Raw genomic sequence first — 20,774 nt, 5'->3', positions numbered from 1 at the left:
AGAAGTGGTGCTGTGGCTCAAGTGGTAGAGCGCTAGCCTTGAGCTGAAGAGCTGAGGGACAGCACCCAGGCCCAGAGTTCAGGCCCCATGACCAGACCCCCCCCAAAAGAAAAGAAAAGAAAAGGAGCAGACTTGAAGAAAGCATTTTTCTTTATCTTGGTTATTTTGGTAACTATGTTTGGTAAATGGGTAGAACCTGTTGTCTAAAAACAGGTACTGGTATAGCTGAGTTTTTTTAAAAACACAGATTAACTTTTAAATGCATCTGATATTTCCTGAATCCCTGGACAGCTAAGAAGAGTGTGAAAACAATGGAGGGTCTAGATTGAGTGGAAGCGATAAGATGAATGTAAATGAGAGTTCCATCATGGCTTCTCCCCTTTCCTGTTTGTGCCTTCCTTTTTCCCCCAACTGGCTATTTCTTTAAGGTACCATATGTTCCCTCTCTTCACTGACGTATGACTTATGCAACACTGATTCAGGGATTGAGGAACACAAAGATAAAAGAAATGAAGGCAGGAGATTGTAGACCATGGTGGAGGATTGGTGATCTGAGGTTATGTGCCAGTCCAGCTGTATCTACTGATACGATACAGTGGCACTTCTGTGTTTATGGCAAATAGCTGCTTAAAAAAGAAACATCTTGGACTGGGGAAGGGCCTCAGTGGTAGAGCGCTTGCCTAGCATGCATGAAGCGCTGGGTTCAATCCCTCAGTACCACATACACAGAAAAAGCTAGAAGTGGTGCTGTGGCTCAAGCGGTAGAATGCTAGCCTTGAACACAGAGAGGCTCAGGGACAATGCCAAGTCCTGAGTTCAAGCCTCAGGACTAGGCAAAAAAAAGAAAGAAAAGAAAAAGAAACAGCTGCTCTTTTGCGGCCCTAAAAGTCCTGCTTTTTGGAGTACCCACAAGTGTCTCTTCTCAGATCTTCCTAGACTGCTCCAAATTCCAGCAACTAAAAGCTAGCACTAAAGGTTAGCACCTAGTCTGAGTTGCTTCCAAATAAAGTTCAGAGTCCTTCACATGATCTTTCTAGAGCATTGCTTCCCGCTCCCCCCCACCCCCCCATCAAGCCACATAAAGATTCTAGAACATGCCAAATTCCTCTTGTCTTTGTACATATCCATACACATTGCCTATCTCACTCTAATGCATCTTTCCAATCCCCTCTTAAATGTGATTTACGTCTTCTGGGAGCATTTTCCTGACCCTAGCCTAGATTGTCCTTCTGCTAGAGTGGGTAGTCAGCAGCTCTGAAGTGCTGTTTCATTATGATGGTTATCTTACCTGGATTATTTCCTACTTAACACTGCCCTGCTAGACTTCTTTCCTCTGGACATTAGGGGATGAGTCCTTCTCCTCCTCTTCCCCCTCATCTCTATCCTCCTCCTCTTCCTCCTCCTCCTCCTCCTCCTCCTCTTCCACCTCTTTCTGCTCCTCCTCCACCTCTTTCTGTTCCTCCTCTTCATCTTCATTTTCATCATCTTCCTCTTCTTGGTCTTTGTCTTCTTTATACATTTTTGAATAAACTATTAATAAAGTTTCACTGTCATCAAATCAGTGACTTGCAGTAACAAAAGTATCCACACAGTGTCACCAGAGTTCTAATTCCTGTCCTATGATATGTTCTGATTTGTTTTAAATTTATTTTGATTATATTTATTTATTATTCTTAAAAATCCAATAGAATCCTTTTATAATATATATACACATACATACAGAGTATACAGAGGCAAGAATTTTTATAAGACATAGCAGGAATTTAAAATTTTTACTTTAGACCATTAATCTCAAAAGGGGCATTTTGTTTTTGTTTTTGTTTTTTTTTTACTGGAACAATGTGCTCTTTTTAAAAATTTATTTATTTATTTATTGTGATTAAGTGGTTACATAATTTCTCAAATGTCACCGTATTGTGGGATAGTGATGCTCAGTTAAAGTCACAAACACATTCTAACTTTCCTGGAACAATTTGTCTATCACGGTCTATAACGTTTATGAGTTCTATGAGCTCTGCAATACAGTGATTTCTTCCACATTGGGTGAATGTACATTTCTTTTGTTTTGCATAGCGTCAGCTGTTCCCTTTTTCCCACTTGTTCCCTCCCTTCCATTGCTGCCATTGAGTTGCTTAGTTCATTTTGGTCAATGTCCAGTGCAGCTGATGGGTCCTGTTGTTGTATGTTTTTCCCTGATTCCCTCTAGTTCTGTGTCATCTTCCTGGTTCCCCTCTGGTGTGCACATATATACCATACATGTGATCAGCAGCATGGGGTTAGTTAGTAGTGATTCGACCAGATGAGTGGAAGTCCTTTGTTTCTTAACATTTTGGATTTAACATTCACTTATCAGGGAGACCATGTACTGTTTGTCTCTTTGCTCTTGGCTTACCTCACTCAACATGATTTCTTCTAGCTCCATCCATTTCCCTTCAAATGCCATTATTTTGTCATTTCTAATGGCTGCATAATATTCCATTGTGTATGGATACCACAATTTTTGTATCCATTCATAAAAGGGGCGTTTTTGAGAGAGATTCTGAGGTATATTTAATTTTGAGCAATAATGAAGTATCTTGAATATATTTTGCCTCCCAAATCAGAATATAACTTTTTGTATTCCCTCTTCTTTTTTTTTTGTATCTATACCAGCAGAGCCCAGTGTAGATAATAGGCATTATTTAAATGCCTCTTTTTTTTCTACCCAAATATTTGAAAGCCCTCTGAAATAATAATTTGATTATCTTTCATTAAGAAAAAACCCCACATGGGTGTGAGCATACAATAATAATCGTTTTCTTTTCTCTTGAAGCTGCACATGGCTGTACTTACAGTAAGTATGCACTGGAGGTAAGCCTCTTCCCTACTCCGCAGCTGCAGCAGAGCGGGCTGTCACGCCACATCTCCCCCATGGCCAGCCTGTCTTCCCTGTCTGTCTTGTGAGGTTTGGAGTGTAAAGGCTAGGATCTATCAGAAACCTTAGTAAGATACTATAAACTAGATCTTTCTTTAGTATAACACATGGTAATGTATATGTAGGATATGCTGTCTGCTTTACTACCAGCTCTTGTGGTTTTAGTATTTTGTTCACTTTTTACTTTGTTAGTTCAAAGCTTTTAAAAAAGATTTCTTTCATTGTTATTATAAAGGTGATGTACAAAGGGGTTACAATTACATAAGTCAGGTAAAGAATACATTTCCTTCTTTTCCTTCCTTCCTTCCTTCCTTCTTTCCTCTTTCTAGAAGGGAGTTCTAAGCAAGTTTATTAAATGTGGGGCTTGAACTCAGAGCCTGGTACTGTCTCTAAGCTCACGGCTAGTGCTCTACCACTTTGAGCCACAGGGCCACTTCTGGTTTTCTTGTGGTAAATTGGAGGTAAGAGTCCCATGGACTTTACTGCTTGGGTTGGCTTTGAACCATAATCCTTAGATTGCAGCCTCCTGAGTAGTTAGAATTACAGGAGTACATTTCTTTTTGGACAATGTTACTCCGTCCCTCACACTCTCTGTTTTTCCCTTTTCTTTTATTTTCTTTTTTTAAGTTATGTAGACTTAAAGTTTTATATATCCAGAGACATAACATGATCTATTTAGCTAGGAATTGAAAGGATATTGAGATGATACCGTGAACAATCTTAGATTATTTGAACAATTTAAACCATAATAGATGCCACCAGCACCTAATAAATACCTTACATTTCTTACAAGGAATTCTCTTCAGTGTTAAGAGAATAGCAAAATAAGAGCTCATCCTGTTGGGCGTTGGTGGCTCACGCCTGTAATCCTAGCTACTCAGGAGGCTGAGATCTGAGGATCATGGTTCAAAGCCAGCCTGGGCAGGAAAGTCCATGTGACTCTTATCTCCAATAAACCACTAGAAAACTGGAAGTTGCGCTGTGACTCAAGTGGTAGAGCGATCACCTTGAGCTGAAGAGCTCAGGGACAGCACCCAGACCCAGAGTTCAAGCCCCACAGCCGACCAAAAAAAAAGAAAGAAAGAAAGAAAGAAAAAAAGAGCTCATCCTATCTCTAGCTGGTAATATGTCAATACAGCACTCAATTAATGGAGTACAAAATGAACTCTCTGTAGGGAAAGCAAAGTCCATAAGGGGAAATCTAATAGATGTCAGAATTTAAATGCTTTTTATTTTTCTTTTAACAGCTTTACACAAATCCCAAGGAACCTGAGGTAAGAAGATACATATGTAAATGGGTAGGAATGTACACTTTAGTATGTTTACCTGAGTTGAGGCTGTAGATTATATACTTAGAACAGAACAATACATAGTGAGCTCTTCTGGGATCGATCCTTTATTATGAGAAATTTAAAGCTGTCTAGGGATATTAGGGGAAAAAATGAGTAGAAATGAGCCTGTTTCTTGACATGTTAACATTAAGATAATTCTCTTAATGTGTAAATATCTAAACGTCTCCTTTTATTATTTATTTTAATTGATTTCTTGATCTGCTTATGGAATTTTGGAAAAATTAATGAGATGTGTCATAATTCTAATTTTTTTTTGCCAACTAAATTCTCCCCTTGTTTTGTAGCCTCCCCTCCCCCCCCCAGCATTTTATCTCCTTACTTCTCTTTCTAGATCTCTCCCCCTGGCTTAGTCATCCTCAAGGCCATCTTACATCCAAATCTTTGATGAAAACATCTTTGGCTGGTGGGTGGACACCATCTTTTTCCTTCTTTAACTTTCTTCTTCAGCAGAGGCCTGGACTTTAACACTCTCCATTGAGTCATGTGGGGGATTTCCTGGCAGATTGGGAGTGGGCTACTGGGGTGGATGGTAAAGTCTTGGGCACACAGTTGTTACACTGGTGTGGAACTGTCTCCGGGGGAGCCAGAAGTGGAGAGGGAGAAGCTCTTTGTTTTCTTTGTCTTCCTCTCGCCTTGCTCTCAGTTTGTTCTTCTCCAAGCCACTAGCTTTAGTCTACCTGGTGGTATTGGAGACTGGGTTAAGTGTTTTTAGCTGCTCATATTCTCTTGCGAAGTTACAGGGCTGTGTGAGCCGGAGGAGGAGACGCAGGCAGGTGGCCGGTCTCCACTTGCACCTGTCTCCACCTTTGTACTTTCTTTGCTTCCAGAATGCACCTTGCTGCAGTGCTGGCCTTGCTTTCTTACGCATGTAAAACACCTAGTTTCAAACCAGCTGTTTTTAGGATAATGAAATGCTGAGCAACTTGGGCTGAGCTACAGAAAAATTTTAGAGTGGAAAGAAAACTAATGTGGTTAGGAAATGAAGCCTTGTCATATAGATCAATTCTGAGCTATCATTTGACATTATTGTGAACACTTGCAGATGTTCCTTGTAGTAGTGATTCCTTAACCACTAGATATTCGTGGCATACATTTGCTTACTAAAAAAGTTGGTGGTGCTAGGTGCCAGTGACTCATGCCTGTAGTCCTATCTACTTTGGAGGCTGAGAAAAGGAGGTTTAAGGCTTGAAGCCAGCCAGGGAAGAAGATTTTGTGAGACCCCCCTTCTCAACTCATTGCTGGGTACAGTTGTACACATCTGTCTTCATCAACCTACCTGGGAGGCTGCGATTTAGAGGGGTGTGGTTCCAAAACAGTCTGGGCAGAAAAAACTCCAAAAGACTCCACAGAGAGAAGCTGGATAGATACGGTAGCATCCATTTATGATCCCAGCCACAAAGGGAGGCCTAAAAGTGGGAAGACTGAGACTCAGGCATGCCCATAGGTTAGCAGCCAGACTCTATTTGTAAAATAATCAGTTAAAAAACAGGGCTTTAGGTGTGGCTTGGCCTAGCAATTGGAAGGCCCCGTTCGGATTTGAATAAAACCTGAAAAAAAAAGTGGCACGTTTGAGGGTATTCAATAACTTAGAGTCAGCAAAAATTCCAGTATTGCTACTATGATAGCCTAGCAATATTGACAGTGCGCAAAAGCATCCGGACGCGACACAGCTGTACAGCTGCCATTCATCACTAAGACACTGGCCCAACTGCCTGCTCCCAATCGCATTCTCACATGCACTCACACTCAGAACACACATAGTCCTCAGCATTGTCTGATCCTGTGCCAAACACTTGAGTCATAGCCCTAGATGTACATCCTGCCCTAAACAAATTTGCACAAACAATAACAATGACAATATGTAGCTGAAGCAAAAATATATTTGGAGACAAGAGCCAGAGGCTCACACCTTTAATTCTAGCTACTCAGGAGGCTGAGATCTGAGGATTGTGGTTTGAAGCCAATTTTCACAGGAAAGTTTTGAATCTCCATTAACCAGCAAAAAGCCCGAAGTGGTAGAGCACCAGCCTTGTGTGAGGAAGCTAAGGGACAATGCTCAGTCCCTGAGATCAAGCCCTAGTACTAACACAAAACATTATATATATATATATATATATATATCAATATATGTATGATATATGATACATGGATTAAAAATTAAAAATTGCAGCATTCTTGTGAAGAGTACAATTAAGAACCTCTGGCTTAAATCACAGGTCAGAGGCCAATAGAGTTGGGGCACTGCTTCTATACCTTTGTTGTGGTCCTTTTATACCTGACATTTTGCTCTAATGGTTCCATGTCTTGAAAGAGATGAGCTGATGACAGCTGTCAGCCTAGAGCAGAGTGCTGATGAGCTTTACAAAGCTCACTGGCTTGGCTGCCACCGCTTCCTACGATGCTTCTGTAGAGCAGGCCACACTAACAAGGTAGATAGTGATTAAAGAGACATGGAAACCAATGTAAATACATCCTAGAGAGCCTTGGCTTGGGATAGACAGATTCAGGAACATCCCAAGGACACAAATGTTCTATTTTTCCATCTGTTCCTCTGTGCCTATTGGAGGTGCTCAGTGCCCACTTCTAACAGCAAGCTTCATCCTTGCAGGATGAAATCCTAATTAGCCGAACATTTATTCATTCAGTAAGTATGTGCTGAGCATTGTCCAAGGTATAAAGTACAGACTATCTGGGGCAGACAAGGTCCCTGCCCTCTAGAAGCTTTCATTCTTATAAAAGAAGGATAAACAGTAAGCAAGTGAACAAAAATGAGCAGAAGTAATTTCAAATAGTCCTAATGCTTTGAAGGGAAAGCCGGTGTGCTGGGCAGGGCTGAGGTAAACAGTAAGAAAAAGGACTGGGGGGCTGTGTTGGATCGGTGGTCCACAGGCAGCCTCGCTCTGGGGCCTGGGCTGGAGCTGACACTGAGTCGGTGAGGGGAGCAGTGTGCGACAGGCAGGCGAGCATCATAGTTACCGTGCTGCGAGCCGGCTCAGCAGTGAGGAGAGTAGCAATCTCTACCTCACACAGCTGGCGATTGAATGGATTCATGGACAACTATGCCAATGCCTGAATATTATTATCAACTGGAGAGAGCACATTCCAAAGTATAGCTCTACAGAGTTCCAAAACAGGAAGGAAAAGTGGGTGTCTGTGTACAGAAAGGGTGCCAGGAGCCTGGCGCTTCATGAGCGAGAGGGAGGAAGAGTGGCAGGGGAGGTAGGCGGGGCATAGGTGGCAGGGGAGGGGGGAGGTAGGCAGGGCATAGATGGCAGGGGAGGGGGGAGGTAGGCAGGGCATAGGTGGGTGCCACGGCCACTTGTGGATTTTAGGCTAAGGGCAGTGGAAGCCACTGAAGGGGGCAGGTTAGGAAAGGAAGGACTGATTAGTATTTTCTTCCTTTCTTCTTTTTTGGGCAGTGCTGGGGGTTGAACTTCAGTCTTCACACTTGCAAAACAAGTGAGCCACACCTCAGCTCTTTCTGCTTTAGTTATTTGCTGATGAGGTCTCTTGCATTCCGCCTTTTTGTCTTGGAACCTATGTCTCCCTATAGCTGGGATTACAGGTGTTAGCCACGGCCTCTAGCCCTGATTTCTATTCTCAAAAACTTTTTTTTTTTTTTTTGCTACAGAATAGAAAATAGTTATCAGTGGATTTGTGTCACTTGGAGTCTTACTAATAGACTGGAATGTGGAGAGAGAAGCAGGCTGTGTGTGCTGTTGTGTTGGGAGAAACCATTGAGAAGTTGGAAGGTTCATGATTGTTAGGTGATCCTCCTGAGAGAGAGAGAAGATCTTGTGAGTGAGGTACAAGGAAGACACTATACCCTCTATAGATGTTTCTTTCTTCATAAGGCAGTCAGTTTGAAGTTGTAAAGGATTAAGACTGTAAAACAAATATAACTCGTTAATTAGTTGCTTCAGGAACCAAATAATAAAATGCAACTATCAACTGCTAAGACATCTCTTTCCTTTAAAAAGTAAATGTTCGCAACATCAAGAAGCTGGAGTTGCCAGGTGCCAGAGGCTCACGCCTGTAATCCTAGCTACTCGGGAGGCTGAGATCTGAGGAGGGCAGTTCAAAGCCAGCCTGGGCAGGAAAGTCCATGAGACTCTTATCTCTATTTAACCACCAAAAATCTTGAAGTGGAGCTGTGATAGAGCACTAACCTTCAGCAAAATGCTCGGAGACAGCAGAACCCAGGACCTAGCGCGCACACACACACACGCGCGCGCACACACACACATACACAGTCAGTCAGAGTCAGAGTCCGAGGTGGCTTAGAAGCATGGACCGGCAGGGAAGAATGGGCGTTGTTTGCTTGACAGGGCAGTTACGATCAGCACTGTTGGAGAGAGGACACTGTGTATCTGGCCTTCTGCCCCTGTGGGCAGCTATTGGAGCATCCATCTCTCCTATTGTGTTCACACAGCAGCCTTCTGAACTTCCCTTGATTTTTCAGATGGATTGTTCAGCTGCAAAACATCTTTGACTTAAGCAGTGTGAGCCCATATTTCCAGGACCTGATCGCTGGTGATTAAGTTGCAAGTTAAGGCATAAGGTCAGTTGAGCTGGGCCAGTGCAGATGTTAAAGGCTCAGAGACTCTGATCAACCTCCTCATCCCAGGCTGCCAAGGATCAGTACTGCAGTACGCCCAGTTGTTAGCTGCGTCCGCCGACAGTCACTTTATCTCATGGGTATTTGTCTCTCAAAGGCAGCGTGTCCCTCTGTATTCCCAGCCCTCTAACAGCAGGAAAGCACGTGGCTGTGGCAGTGAGCGGAAACAAGACAGGCAGCCTTAGATCCTAGATCTTTTTCCAATTCTTCCAGCTTCCCAGGTGCCATTCTCAATGAAGTGCCCCTCAGCTGCTCTCAAGGTTCCAGACTTCCCCTCAACTCCAAAGTAGCCATGAGGAGCTTTTAAAGTGTAAACCACTTTCTTGCGTAAACCCTTAATAGACTTTTGGTTGATTTAGAATAAAATCTCAACCCTCACCAGGGCTAATAGGCCTTATAACTCCCTCTCCCACCTCATCTCCTCTATTCTTCCTTGGCGCTCTTAACTCCAGCCTCTTGGTCTTCTCTCAGATCCTGGAAGAGTCCCTTCTACCACAAAGCCTCTGCCTGGCTGGTCAGATGCCTGAGGCACCAGACCCCAGATCCACTCTTGATTGACCCCTCAAGAGACTCTGCCCCTCCAAACCCAATCCAAGCTCTCCTCCTTGTATCCTTTTACACAGTGCATTTCTTAGTGGCCACCGCACTGAAATGCTCTTAATACCAGCATTTGTTTATCTGTTCCCTGTCTCCTTGACCAGACTAGAGAGTCCAGAGAAACAGAGGCCTTTTCTGTCTTGTTCCTCCCCTGTGACTCCGGTGCCTGGAATAACATAGACATGCAATACAACAAGTGTTATAGGAATAAATGACTTTACTGATGCTACTACTATTTATATAGCAGATACCTACTCTGTTCTTTTTTGGTTTTAGTGAAAATGGTAGTATTCTCTATTTTAGCATAGAGAAGAGAAACTAAGTTATATTTATACCTAGAAATATTACTCTTGAATAATTGAATGATATGAAGCAAGAAGGCACGCAGCAAGTATGTTCCTATTATAGGCAAAATTCTGGATTTCTTCTTAAAGTTAATTTCTTTCACTATTCTCTTTGTTGTTGTTGTTTTTTTCCTAGAAAGTGACTGAAATATATCAGTTCAAATTCAAATACACAAAATACGGAGCCACTATGGATTTTGACAGGTAGAATTTAATTGATGGACATAATAAATATATGAGTAAGATAAACATAAGTTTTAGTAGTCTAGGGAAAAGTTGTTTATTATAAGTAGTACAAAACCCATTGTAAAAGTAGAATGGAGCTGGGCACCAGTGGCCCACATCTGTAATCCTAGGTACTCAGGAGGCTGAGATCTGAGGATCATGGTTGGAAACCATCCAGGGCAGGAAAGCTATGAGAATCTTATCTTTAATTAAGCACCCCAACAACAACAACAACAACAGCAACAAAAAAGAAGTAGAGCTATGGCTCAAGTGGTAGAGGATTAACTATGAGCACAAAAGCACAGGGACAGCATTCTAGACCCTGAGTTCAAGCCTCAGGACAAGCACACATTTTTTTTGAAGTGGATTGTTAGTGTTTGAATATCTGAAATGCTGGAACTGTGGTTGTAGTGGTAGAATGCTAGCCTTGAGCAAAACAGCTCAGGGACAGCGCGTAGGCCTGGAGTTCAAGCTCTAGTACTGTCAAAACAAACAAAGAAAGCAAACTTCCAAGTTTGAGATTTACTTATGACAAAGACAACAGTGAGCATGTGTGGCGTTTTGTGATGGGGCATTGATTCCTTTGGCACTAGATTTTGGCTTCAGGACAGCCCAGAAGGCACAGAGAGCTAAGCACTGCTGATGAGATGGAAGAGAAGAGGGAGGGGAAGAAACGAGCGTGAACAGCACTGGACAGTGGGGCCCCCCGCAAGGGGACGTGGATATCCCCAAAGCCAGGACACAAGAAACATGGCGCGATGTTTCCTTTCCCTTTCTCAGCTCCAGGGAGCTCAAGGAATTCTTTCCAGGACTCATTTCCTCATTATCCTTGTAACACATGGACACAGCCCATGTATCCATGTAACAGCCCATGGACACGAGGAGGAAATTCCAGAAATGAGAGTTAAAATATTAGCCCTCATTAGTTAACATTTGTATCATACTTTTCAGACCATACAGCACATTTTGCATGTCTTCCTGTATTAAAATAATTGTCTTTCCTCCAGAAAACTCAGATGTAGGTACTACTGACAGCTAGATTAACTCTTCTTTTAAAGGCATATATGCCAGGAGGTAAGCCATACAACAAATGGCCAAATCTTTCAGATACTAAGGAGGTGAGAAGGTAATGCATATTACATGTCTTAGAAACAAAAGACAGGCATGGTTCAGCTGGGAGTCTTGAACATGACCTTTCAGGTACATCCTGGAGGCCATGATTGTCATGGTCATTGCCCTGGTTACCTCTGTTCAGAAAAATTCTGGTAGGTAACACTTTGAGTTGTTTGAGAGGACATTCATGTATTCACTTAATGTTTGCTTTATGAATTGACACCACCTACATAGAGTAGTTAGGGACCAAGGACTCTGGGGTCGGGGGCAGAGATGATAGGGAAGGCTTCCTGGAAGAGGTGGCACACAAGTTAGGGACTAGAGGAAGGAGCATAGAATAGAAGATCGTAAGGTAAGTGAACAGCATATGCGAAACCACAGGGCTGAGAGGAAATTGGGTAATAGCTGTGGGTGAGGGTGGAGGTGAAGGTAGAGGTGAGGGTGTGGCTGGGCCTGAAAAGCATTGTACAGGTACTATCCTTCATACCTGAGGGGTAAAGGAACTGAAGGATCTCCCGAGAGAAGAATTTTAAGCTAGAGGGGTCATGGACAGATTTTTTACTAGGAACATTTTGGAAGTGGGGCAGCAAATAGTTCTTGGTGTAGACATGAAGGAAAACAAGACTAGATTAGCAGCTATGGTGCTTCCAGCAATAGTGAGGAAGGAGACGAGGGAAAGGCGAAGCAGACCCGGGGTTGCTGATTGGCTATATGCTTGGAGAGGTGTACACAAATGAGCCAACTGACCTAGAGCGTGTCTAAATGCCTTGACCGAGGTCATTCCGCTAGTTAACAGCACAGCTGATATGAGGCGCCAGGTCATCTAACTCCAACTCCATTGTTCTCATTACTATGGCATATGAGTATTTGAAAGCCAAATTAAAAAATGAGGTTAAAATTTAAATGCTTTAGGGATACTTGCTCCTTAGAAATTCTTTGTACAACCCCAAAGGTACAATCACTCCCTTAAATAACATTGTAAAACTGATCAACAAGATGTCCTGATGTTTAATTCATAAATTGTTTGACCATGTGTTGCGGGGGGAGGGAGGGAGAGGCGTCCTGGGGATTGAACTCAATCTGAGTGCTGTCCCTGAGCTTTTTTACTTAAGGCTAGCACTGTGCCATTTGAGCCACAGCTCTACTTTCCAGGATTTTTGGGTAGCTAATTGGAGATAAGAGTCCCATGTACCATCCTGCCCTAGCTGGCTATGAGCTCTCGTCCTCAGCGATCAGCCTCCTGGGTAGCTAGAATTACAGGTTTGAACCACTGCACCCAGCAAAAGTTGTATTCTTTCTGAATAGTTTGTCAGTATTGTATGAGAATGAAAAAGTATGCTATTTTTTAAACTGTTTTATTATGTGTAAGTAGTTCTATCATTCACCATGTGAGTTTATGAGGACAATACGTCTTGATCAATGTCACCCCCTTCATCCCCTCAATAGCATGTTGTTGTTTTTTATGTGACTGTAGCAGTAATACAAGTTTTGACAGTAGAGGAAGCAGTGAAGATATTAAGAGAGCCAGTATCCTACTGATCCGGAAATTATACATACTGATGCAGAACCTTGAACCCCTTCCTAACGATGTGATTCTTACCATGAAACTCCATTATTATAATGCAGGTAAGCAGAGACCTTTAGTTGAATTCCTAAGCTCTGAACTACTAGCTTATTTAACAGAAGGATTTTGCAAATATCTGAATGATGTCTGATCTTATTCACAAAATAGATCTGACTTATTCGTGTGTGTGTGTGTGTGTGTGTGTGTGTGTGTGTGTGTCCGTGCATGCGCCGGTCATGGGGCTTGAACTCAGGGCCTTGAGTTCTTATTTGGCTTTTTTTGCTCAATGCTGGGTGCTCTGTCACTTGAGCCACAGCTTCACTTCTAGCTATTTGGTGGTTGATTGGAGATAAGAGTCTAATGGACTTTCCTGCCTGGGCTGGCCTTGAACTACAATTCTCAGATCTCAGCCTCCTGAGTAGCTAGGGTTACAGGTGTGAGCCACTGGCACCCAGCTTGACTTTCTCCTTTGTGCCAATCCTGAGGCTAGAAATTAGGCTTAGGTACTGTCCCTGAGCTTCTGTTTTTGCTCAAGGGTAGTGCTGTATCACTTGAACCACAGCATCACTTGTGGCTTCTTCTGAGTAGTTTGTTGGAGATAAGAGTCTCATGGACTTTCCTGCCCCAGCTGGCTTTGAACTGTGATCCTCAGTTCTCAGCCTCCTGAATAGCTAGGATTACAGGTATTAGCCATTGGTGCCCAGCCTGACTTACTCTGTTGAAATGCTATTTTAATGACTTTTGCCCTTCTCATTTTGCAGTGACTCCGCATGATTACCAACCCCCTGGCTTTAAAGAAGCCGTAAACTCACACTTCCTGCTGTTTGACGGGGATCCTGTAAACATGCATGTTGGGGTAGTCTCCACTGGCTTTCATAAACTAAAAGTCAAGGTGACCACGGAGACCAACAGAGTGTCCGACCCGGAGGACAGCATGACTGAGATCGTCCATCAGGGCCTGGACTATGAGGAGGAGGAAGAGGAGTACAGCAATCAAGTAAGGCCAAGTTCTGGTGAGCCTCCACTGCTTGAGTTAAATGCAGTGGACCCCTTTCCATTTGAACACGGGGGCAGCTCACAATAACAGTCCAGCCGGGCATGCCAGGTGTAAAAACAGAAACAAAATGAACTCCTGACATCAAGGGGGCTTTAGCCAAAAAGTGTAGTCTTCAAGGAGGAGCGAGAAATTGTCTATGACTAGAGGGAGAGGAATAGTTGCCAATATATTTAATAGATTTGTTTAAGATACCCATGAATTTAGAACAAGTGGGAGTCTTGTTTTTTTTTTTCTCATCCTGGGACTTGAACTCAGGACTTGGGCACTCTTCCTGAGCCTCTGTGCTCAAGGCTAGCACTCTACCACTTGAGCCACAGTTGCACTGACTGTTTTTTTGTGTGTGGTTAATTGGAGATAAGAGTCTTACAGATTTTCCTGCCTGGGCTGGCTTCAAACTTTGATCCTCAGATCTCAGCCTCCTGAATAGCTAGGATTACAGGTGTGAGATACCAGTGCCTGACAAGGAAGTTTTCTGTTTTGTAAGTAACATATTTGTAGGAAGCATTTATACACAATAGAAATATACATTAGCTTTTGATTACTGGAAAGAAAATGGTAGTCAACTGTCACATACGAAGAGACAAGCTTTGGAATGAGACCACTGGGGAGAGCCGCGGGTGGGGGTTGTAGCTAGTAGGGTAGATAAGCAGGACTCTGAGCTCTTCACACCAGCATTATCTTCAGGACTTGGAACTGGGGACCTTCTGAGGCCTCACTGTATTCTAGGAGAATGTATACCATTAACTGACTTTCTGGATAATTGTATTTACTCTGTGCTGACACTGTATTAACAAGGTCTGTGACAAAAATGTTTTTAGGCAAGAAGGGATACTATAAAATCTTCTCATGACGTATTTGGAGACTAGCACGATAATGTGAGATAGTCTGAGTCCTTCAAGAAGCCAACTGGACTGGACTGGGTAACTTCTAAAGGTGTCTTCTAGGTCTTTAACTCTCTTTATGTTTAGTTCAATGAAAGAAGTCCTAGTCTTCACTCAATTAGTAGCAATAATTGAACCAAACAACATTCTATCTTCTTAGTGTTTTACCATGTCAGACATGAAAGACATGAAAAGCTTTTTTTTTTTTTTTTTTTTTTTGCTCAGTCGTAGGGCTTGAACTCAGGGTCTGGGTACTGTCCCTGAGCTCTTTTGGCTCAAGGTTAGTGCTTTACTACTTGAGCCACAGCACCACTTCTGGTTTTCTGGTGGTTAATTGGAGATAAGAGTCTCACAGATTTTCCTAGCTGGGCTGGCTTTGACCCATGATCTTCAGATCTCAGCCTCCTGAGTTGCTAGGATTACAGGTGTGAGCCACCAGTGCTCAGTGGAAAACCTTACATTTTGATGCATTTTTTCTTCTGATTCACTCAAGGAAGATGTAGGTAATATGGAAAGGCTAAAACAAGAATTACAGTTAAGAATTTAATTGACTTGTCTATACATGTGTGTTTGTGTGCACATGCACGTGCGTGAACAGAGCACACCATACTGGACACTATCCCTTAGCTTTTTCATTCAAAACTGGCACTCTACCACTTGAGCCATAGCTCCACCTCTGGCTTTTTGCTGGTTCATTGGAGATAAGAATCTCATGGAATTTCCTGCTTGGGCTGGCTTCAACCCATGATCCTCAGATCTCAGCCTCCTCAGTAGCTACGATTATAGGTGTGAGCAACCAGTGCCTACCTAGCTTAATTGGATTTTTTTTATCTTTCCAAAATTAACATTTTCTTTCTCTCTTGCCAAATGGAATGTAAACAGGTTAGCTTGTAAAGGAGTATTTTGTTGCTAGAGTAGATGTGTGGTAGCACTTCCTAAGCATAGGTTTAGTAGCGGTGTGTGTAGGAAGATCTGTGCTTGGTGGTGAACTTGGCTGATGCAGGTTCCTCCCTCTCACAGTCATGTGAGTGGTTAGTAAGCCTAGGATGCTGTCCACAAACATTCTTTTGTCCTTCAGGAAAGGCATGCACATTCATTCATATGTACATTCACATGCATACATATATTTGGGGAGCCTTTACTTAAAATTATTTTGAGAGATAGCATGTATCAAGGAAAGTATGTAAAATAATAGGTGCCATTTAAATAATGATCAAAACATCCATATACTCTCTGATTAGGCTAAGAAGTAGAGCATCGCTACTATCCTATAGCTTGCCATATACCCTTCTTCACGGCACCCTGCTCCCTGTAAAGGCCGCCACCCTGCCTTTTATGGTAATCTTTCCTTTGTATGTAGTAGTCATCAGACTCCAAGTATTCTATGAGATTTTGGTTGGGCATGGTGGCTGACATTTATAATGCCAGAAACTCAGGAGGTAGAGAGCAGGAGGATCATGGTTAGATACCAACCCGGGGGGTGGGGGTGGGGGTAAAAAAAAAACCCAACAAGATCTTATCTCAACAACAAGAAGCTAGCTGTGTTGGGACCTGTCTATCATCTTAGCTATGCAAGAAGCATAAATAGGAAGATAGACCCAGGATTGGCCCAGGTTGCTCTTGAACTATAATCTCAACAATCTCAGTCTCCCTAGTAGCTAGAATTGCAGCCATGAGCAACCAGCCCTTAGCTTTAGTGTTTTCTTAGTGAATAAGAGCTGAGTCTCCTGATGGGGTCTCACTGATGACATCATTCTCTCTCTAGTCTATTATCTTCTAAGAGTGCCAGGCCCTAAAACTGACAATCATTTTCAAATATCTCAAATTGATTTATTTTGTGTAATTCCAAGTGGCAGAAAGAGAGTCAGTAGATGAAATTACAGTTGGGAGCAGAGTAGGGGTTGATTGTGGCCCTCTAGGAAGAATATGTTTTGGTATTGAGCATAGAGCCCAGGCCTTATATATGCTCTACCCTGAGCTATAAGCCCATCCCCAGAAAGGAGAACTTTTAAGACAATATTATAGTAACACTAAAATAATTTTAAAAAAGTAATGCAAGCTGGGCACCAGTGGCTCATGCCTGTTATCCTAGCTACTCAGGAGGCTGAGATCTGAGGATTACGGTTCGAAGCCAGCTGGGGCAAAAAAGTCCCCTTGAGACTCTTAACTCCAATAAACTACTCAAAAAATCCATAAGTGGTGCGGTAGCTCAAGCACTAGCCTTGAGCACAAAGAGGCTTAGGGACAGCACCAAGGCCCTGAGTTCAAGCCTTAGTACTGGCAAAAAGAAAAAAGTAAGGCAAATCTTTCGATTGCTACTATGTTCATTTTTCAGTGTCATCCTCGGTATTTTTTCTTTTTTTTTCCTCTCCAGTATTTTTAATAAACACATTTATTTGAATATGATTTAAATCATGGTACATATGTAAATTTATTTTATACTTAACAGTAATTTTGTAAGTATGTCCTACCCTAATCTTTGTATTTTTAAAGTTTATTATTTTTTTGTTTGTTTCACTTAGGTATGCTATCATTTCTCTATTTTTTTTTTGGGTCCGGTCATGGGGCCTGAACTCTGGGCCTGGGCGCTGTCCCTCAGCTCTTCAGCTCAAGGCTAGCACTCTACCACTTGAGCTACCGCACCACTTCCGGCTTTCTTCTGTTTGCTTTTGTGGTGCTGAGGAATTGAACCCAGGGCCTCATGCATGCAAGGCAAGCGCTCTACCACTGAGCTACCTTCCCAGCCCCTCATTTCTCTACTTTTAAATATTGAAGTTGCTGTAGTTGGATATTGAATGTTCCCAAAGGCCCACTGTTAAAGGCTTTCTTCCCAGGCCGGTACTGGACTCTTTTCAGAAATGGTCCTAGTGTGAGGCCTTTAGGTCATTGGGGTCCCGTTGTTGAAGGGGATTAAGGGCCTGCCTCTCCCCCCTACCCTTTGTTCTCCATGTGCTCCGGCCATGGTGTGCTGTTCCGAGGCAGGTCCCCACAAGGGATAGGCCATCAAGGATGGGGACCTCGAAAACTGTGAGTCAAAATGAAGCTAGTTTCTTTATAAGTTGATTATCTCAAGCATTTTATTATAGTGACAGAAAGCCAACTACTAGTCATTTTCATTCCTGATTTTTAAATTATCAATAGTACTGTCGTAAATGCCTTTGCTCATATGAAAACACTTCCCCTCATTTTCAATGGATGTATTATTATCAGAAGTAAAATTTTTAAAGCTTGAAAATTAATATACTTCTTGAATGAGGAATATAATTTCATTTTCCAGAAACTGCCAGCTTCTCCACCTCATCAGGATGGATTTTCTCACAATGACAAGTTTGTAAAAATCTGAGCCTTGGGAGGGGATGAGTTTCCCGCCACAAGCTGTGCTCATGCGCAGATGCACACTGCTGTCAGGATAGACTGGGGGTGATTGCGTCTGGGAAGTTGCAGGAAAAATAACCCCACAATTTAGAGAAATGATTGAACTAAACTGATCTCTAAAATCTCTAACCCTGGGTTATTTTTGAATTCCTACTAAGAGAATAATGGCCACTGTGAGGAAAAGCAAGATGTATAAGATACAGTTTCTGCCCTTGAGAACTGGGGCTGAAGCTATAGCACCTGTATCTTTTGAGAAATAGTACCGCAGGGTATCTGAGGGACAGAAAGAATCTGAACAAACAGTATTGAGCAATGTTCTCAGAGCTTTAGATGTATTATCACATTTAGTCATTCCAGAACTTTAAGAGATAGATGCTATTGTTATCTTGATTTTGGTTTTTTTTTTTTTTGGGTCCGGTCATGGGGCCTGAACTCTGGGCCTGGGCGCTGTCCCTCAGCTCTTCAGCTCAAGCCTAGCGCTCTACCACTTGAGTCACAGCGCCACTTCCAGCTTTTTTTTTCTTTTTGCTTATGTGGTACTAAGGAGTCGAACCCAGGGCCTCATGCATGCAAGGCAAGCGCTCTACCACTGAGCCACCTTCCCAGCCCCTGTTATCTTGATTTTGAAAATGAGAAAACTGAGACTTGGAGAAATTAGCCCATGGCTTTATGCACAGTTAAATAAGTAGCAGGGCCAGAATCACAACCATAGTGCCTGGGCGCCAAATGTGCTCTTAGGATGTGAAAATTAGGATACGTGGGCACTGTGTGGGAAGGTTTCATGGAGTGGGTGTTTTGGGGTTTCATTTTTTGGGGGGGCTCGGGCTTGTCCCCTGAGTCTCTGTGTTCAAGGCTAGTGCTCTAGCTCTTGAGTCGCAGCTCCACTTTCAGCTTTTTTGGTGGTTAATTGGGGATTAGAGTTTCATGGACTTTCTTGCTGGGGCTGGCTTTGAACCGTGAGCTTCAGATCTCAGCCTCTTGAGTAGCTAGAATTACTGGCATGAGCCACCATCACTGGCTGGAGTGGGTGAGTTTATGAACACGTCTTACTTTGATTGGCAGAGTTAAGGCTGAGGACAGTCCAAGCAAATTGGAAAGTATAGTGAGGTGACATCAGAACATCTATTTCTGTGACCTGCAATTCTATCTCTGAACTTTCCACACCTACTCTGTAGTTTAAATGGCTTTGCTGAAATAATTTTACTCAGTAAACTCTAACTCCAAGATTAAAAAACTTAAAAAAATTATAATTGGGTAGGCAGCATGACTGAAGTGACGGAGCGCTTTCCTACCAAGTGCAAGGCTCCAGGGCCAAACCCCACCACCACCAGGCTTGCAGGGATAAGCAACCTTGGAGTCAATAAGGTTGACCTGAAGGCGTAACTCAAGTGATAGAGTGCTTCCAGCTCTGTCCCCACCAAAACATACATACATATATAATATATCTATATATCTATTATACATATACACTATCTACTAATACATAAAATCTAATATATACATATACATATAATATGTATAGATATATGTATATAGTAAGTATCTATTATATGTCACAATAAACAGGAGTGAGTAGGTATCTCTTTTGTTTGCTGACTTCATCTCATATGTGTATATATATAATATATATATATATATGTATATATTCACAGACACACAGGAGTGGGTTGTATTCTGCAACTTTTAAATTTCTGACATCCACTGGGCACTGGTGGCTCATACCTGTAATCCTAGCTGAACTCAGAAGGATGAGATCTGAAGATCGCAGTTTGAAGCTAGCAGGAAAGTCTTTCAGACTCTTAAGCCCAATTAACCAGCAAAAAGCCAGAAGTGGAGCTGTGTCTCAAATGATAGGGTACCAGCCTTGAGCAAAAAAACTAAGGGACAATGCTTAGGTACTGAGTTCAAGTCCCAGCATTGACACAAAAATAAGTAAAAAAAAAACAAATTTTTGACATCCTATAAGTGTTTGATATCTTAGAAAAAGGCTTTTCTAGGCTTTTCCTTCGTATTTAGGAATTTTTCCTCATCTATAACACTTTCATCTCAGTGAAGCACAAATATTAATACAGATGATTTTTTGAGAATTGGCTAAAAGTAGAGAACATTATTAGTTTATAAATGCCACAGATATTTCTAAAGTTACTTAATAGTTTACCATTTGATTTAATTACAATGGAAAGTTTGATTTTAGGACCTCAGCTTTTTTTTACTCGTGTTGGTGCTATACCATTTGAGCCATACCTCCAGTTAACTTTTTGATGAGTTGGAGATGAGTCTCAAAGATCTGTCTGTCTGTCTTTAAACCATGATCTTCAGACCTCAGCCTCAGGAGTAGTTAAGATTATAGGCATGAACCACCAGTGCCCAGGTGAGTGATTTTCTTTTTAAGCATATTTCAAACATACACACATGATATTGCACTATTTTCCAGGTGCAATAAAAGCTGTATTTTCATGGAGTTCTGCTTATTCAATTTAAAAATAATTTTTGAGGTAGCTTTTCTCTTTTTTATGAATTTCATTAAAGACTTTCTAAACCAATCAGATGCTGGTAGATCATACCTATGAGATCTGGAGATTGTGGTTTGATGCTAACCTAGGCAGACAACTCTGAGAAACTCTTATCTCCAAATAACAAAAAAAAAAAAAAAAGGAAGTGAAGGTGTGGCTCAAGTAATTGAGTGCCAGCTGTGATTTAAAAAAAAAAATCCAATAAGTGTGTAGACCCTAAG

General features: G+C 42.1%; 1 protein-coding gene across 1 annotated transcript in view; it reads left to right on the top strand.

The window, feature by feature from the left end:
- Positions 1-13,811, top strand: part of Hormad2 (HORMA domain containing 2) — a 28,047-nt gene extending 14,236 nt beyond the window's left edge. The window contains exons 4-8 of the mRNA XM_013014263.1: positions 2,813-2,833; positions 4,162-4,188; positions 9,962-10,029; positions 12,638-12,789; positions 13,489-13,811. Coding sequence (XP_012869717.1) covers positions 2,813-2,833; positions 4,162-4,188; positions 9,962-10,029; positions 12,638-12,789; positions 13,489-13,811 — 591 coding nt within the window. The remainder of the gene's footprint in view (positions 1-2,812; positions 2,834-4,161; positions 4,189-9,961; positions 10,030-12,637; positions 12,790-13,488) is intronic.
- The last annotated feature ends 6,963 nt before the right edge of the window (positions 13,812-20,774 follow it).

Source organism: Dipodomys ordii, unplaced genomic scaffold, assembly GCF_000151885.1.
Source record: "Dipodomys ordii isolate 6190 unplaced genomic scaffold, Dord_2.0 Scaffold23, whole genome shotgun sequence".
Lineage (NCBI taxonomy): Eukaryota > Metazoa > Chordata > Mammalia > Rodentia > Heteromyidae > Dipodomys > Dipodomys ordii.
The sequence above is the reverse complement of the archived record's forward strand: the minus strand, read 5'-3'. Positions and strand labels throughout refer to the sequence as shown.